The 3662-nt window shown below is 51.1% G+C and overlaps 1 protein-coding gene across 1 annotated transcript in view; it reads left to right on the forward strand.

Annotated features, from left to right (window-relative positions):
* Positions 1-2617, forward strand: part of ripor2 (RHO family interacting cell polarization regulator 2) — a gene marked incomplete at its 5' end in the record, with an annotated part of 174533 nt that extends 171916 nt beyond the window's left edge. Inside the window, 1 exon segment of the mRNA XM_084312062.1 lies at positions 2265-2617. Coding sequence (XP_084168188.1) covers positions 2265-2380 — 116 coding nt within the window. The 3' untranslated portion in view covers positions 2381-2617.
* Between the last annotated feature and the right edge of the window lie 1045 nt (positions 2618-3662).

Here is a 3662-nt window from a genome sequence, read left to right on the forward strand (position 1 = left end):
TAGTGAAAGGGTTAACCTTCTGTAGTGTGGTAGTGAAAGGTTAACCTTCTGTAGTGTGGTAGTGAAAGGTTAACCTTCTGTAGTGTGGTAGTGAAAGGTTAACCTTCTGTAGTGTGGTAGTGAAAGGGTTAACCTTCTGTAGTGTGGTAGTGAAAGGGTTAACCTTCTGTAGTGTGGTAGTGAAAGGTTAACCTTCTGTAGTGTGGTAGTGAAAGGTTAAACCTTCTGTAGTGTGGTAGTGAAAGGGTTAACCTTCTGTAGTGTGGTAGTGAAAGGTTAACCTTCTGTAGTGTGGTAGTGAAAGGTTAACCTTCTGTAGTGTGGTAGTGAAAGGGTTAACCTTCTGTAGTGTGGTAGTGAAAGGTTAACCTTCTGTAGTGTGGTAGTGAAAGGGTTAACCTTCTGTAGTGTGGTAGTGAAAGGTTAACCGTCTGTAGTGTGGTAGTGAAAGGGTTAACCTTCTGTAGTGTGGTAGTGAAAGGTTAACCTTCTGTAGTGTGGTAGTGAAAGGGTTAACCTTCTGTAGTGTGGTAGTGAAAGGGTTAACCTTCTGTAGTGAGGTAGTGAAAGGTTAACCTTCTGTAGTGTGGTAGTGAAAGGTTAACCTTCTGTAGTGTGGTAGTGAAAGGTTAACCTTCTGTAGTGTGGTAGTGAAAGGTTAACATTCTGTAGTGTGGTAGTGAAAGGTTAACCTTCTGTAGTGTGGTAGTGAAAGGTTAACCTTCTGTAGTGTGGTAGTGAAAGGGTTAACCTTCTGTAGTGTGGTAGTGAAAGGTTAACCTTCTGTAGTGTGGTAGTGAAAGGTTAACCTTCTGTAGTGTGGTAGTGAAAGGTTAACCTTCTGTAGTGTGGTAGTGAAAGGGTTAACCTTCTGTAGTGTGGTAGTGAAAGGTTACCCTCCTGTAGTGTGGTAGTGAAAGGTTAACCTTCTGTAGTGTGGTAGTGAAAGGGTTAACCTTCTGTAGTGTGGTAGTGAAAGGGTTAACCTTCTGTAGTGTGGTAGTGAAAGGGTTAACCTTCTGTAGTGTGGTAGTGAAAGGGTTAACCTTCTGTAGTGTGGTAGTGAAAGGTTAACCTTCTGTAGTGTGGTAGTGAAAGGTTAACCTTCTGTAGTGTGGTAGTGAAAGGTTAACCTTCTGTAGTGTGGTAGTGAAAGGTTAACCTTCTGTAGTGTGGTAGTGAAAGGGTTAACCTTCTGTAGTGAGGTAGTGAAAGGTTAACCTGTAGTGTGGTAGTAAAAGGGTTAACCTTCTGTAGTGTGGTAGTGAAAGGTTAACCTTCTGTAGTGTGGTAGTGAAAGGTTAACCTTCTGTAGTGTGGTAGTGAAAGGTTAACCTTCTGTAGTGTGGTAGTGAAAGGTTAACCTTCTGTAGTGTGGTAGTGAAAGGTTAACCGTCTGTAGTGTGGTAGTGAAAGGTTAACCTTCTGTAGTGTGGTAGTGAAAGGTTAACCTTCTGTAGTGTGGTAGTGAAAGGTTAACCTTCTGTAGTGTGGTAGTGAAAGGTTAACCTTCTGTAGTGTGGTAGTGAAAGGGTTAACCTTCTGTAGTGTGGTAGTGAAAGGTTAACCTTCTGTAGTGTGGTAGTGAAAGGTTTAAAAATCCATAGCCTCAAGCCTTATGTAGTACATGTCCAAATTTCATAAAGATCCTTTCTGAAATGAGTGATTAGGAGTGATTTTGGTCAACTGTGTACAAAAGAAAAGCTCAGTTTTCTCATAGACTTCAATTCATTCTGCGGTTTTTCTCTTCCTGTTTTCTCTCGTTAGTTTTTCACCTAGATCCCTGATTTGTACATGCCCAGCTGGGGTACCATTAGAAAGCCACACTCATTGGCTCCAATCCTCCACAATAATTATCGAGATAGCCATATGATTGACGGAACTAGAGCCCCATGAGTCGGGAGTGGTATTTTGCGCAATACCGTATACTTTGCACAAGCCTCAAATATCGGCATGTAACTCGACAGGCTATCGACAGGCAACAAATGGGGCTTTAATTCGATACATATATTGTAAGACAAAATATGCACACCCGAGCCACTAGTGGTCGCCAAAGACCCGGTGGGCAAATCGTCCTAAAAAGGGCCCCACATGTGTAGTGAAAGGGTTAACCTCATGTAGAGTGGTAGTGAAAGGGTTAAACAAAAGGTGACTTAAAGGAAAGTACAGAACCCGCTCATATTCCTCTCATTCCTAACAAACACTTAATATACAAAACATATACGTTCATCGTGGAAACATAAACAACTGACTGTTTCCTCCAGGAGCCGAGGGCCAGCTCGCGTACGAGCTGCTGGACACGGCCCCTGGGGAGATGATCCGGCTGGGCACGAGGAGAGGGGCACCACACCAGAGCAACGCTGTCACCACCGCCTTCTGAGAGGGGCACCACACCAGAGCAACGCTGTCACCACCGCCTTCTGAGAGGGGCACCACACCAGAGCAACGCTGTCACCACCGCCTTCTGAGAGGGGCACCACACCAGAGCAACGCTGTCACCACCGCCTTCTGAGAGGGGCACCACACCAGAGCAACGCTGTCACCACCGCCTTCTGAGAGGGGCACCACACCAGAGACCACATCGACCTCTGACCCCTCTACCCCCTGACGCCCCACACCCACCCGTTAATCATCCACAACTTAACTGTTGCTAATGTTGATTATTACAGAGGGGACATCGATCATTGATCTCCCAACGTCTTTGATCATCGTTGAGTTTACAGACTAAACACCCCTGCCCCCTCTCCCTCCCCCCTCCCTCTCCCTCCTCTCCTCCACCCTCCTTCCTCCCTCTCCCTCCTCCCTCTCCCTCCTCCACCCTCCCTCCTCCCTCTCCCTCCTCCACCCTCCCTCCTCCACCCTCCCTCCTCCATCTCCCTCCTCCACCCTCCCTCCTCCTCCCTCTACCTCCTCCTCCCTCCTCCCTCTCCCTCCTCCACCCTACCTCCTCCACCCTCCCTCCTCCCTCTCCTCCCTCTCCCCCTCCCCCCTCCCTCTCCCTCCTCTCCTCCACCCTCCTTCCTCCCTCCTCCCTCTCCACCCTCCCTCCTCCCTCTCCCTCCTCCACCCTCCCTCCTCCCTCTCCCTCCTCCACCCTCCCTCCTCCCTCTCCCTCCTCCCTCCTCCCTCTCCCTCCTCCACCCTCCCTCCTCCCTCTCCCTCCTCCCTCCTCCCTCTCCCTCCTCTCCTCCTCCCTCTACCTCCCTCCTCCCTCTCTTTCCCCCCTCCCTCTCCCTCCTCCCTCCTCCCTCTCCCTCCTCCACCCTCCACCCTCCCTCCTCCCTCTCCCTCCTCCCTCCTCCCTCCTCCACCCTCCCTCTCCCTCCTCCCTCTCTCCCTCCCCCCTCCCTCTCCCTCCTCTCCTCCACCCTCCTTCCTCCCTCCTCCCTCTCCCTCCTCTCCTCCACCCTCCTTCCTCCCTCCTCCCTCTCCCTCCTCTCCTCCACCCTCCTTCCTCCCTCCTCCCTCTCCCTCCTCCCTCTCCCTCCTCCACCCTCCCTCCTCCCTCTCCACCCTCCCTCCTCCTCCTCCCTCTCCCTCCTCCCTCCTCCCTCCTCCCTCTCCCTCCTCCACCCTCCCTCTCCCTCTCCCTCCTCCACCCTCCACCCTCCCTCCTCCCTCTCCCTCCTCCCTCCTCCCTCTCCCTCCTCCACCCTCCCTCT

Source organism: Notolepis coatsorum (assembly GCF_963971535.1).
Source record: "Notolepis coatsorum genome assembly, chromosome: 4".
In the NCBI taxonomy this organism is placed as follows: domain Eukaryota; kingdom Metazoa; phylum Chordata; class Actinopteri; order Aulopiformes; family Paralepididae; genus Notolepis; species Notolepis coatsorum.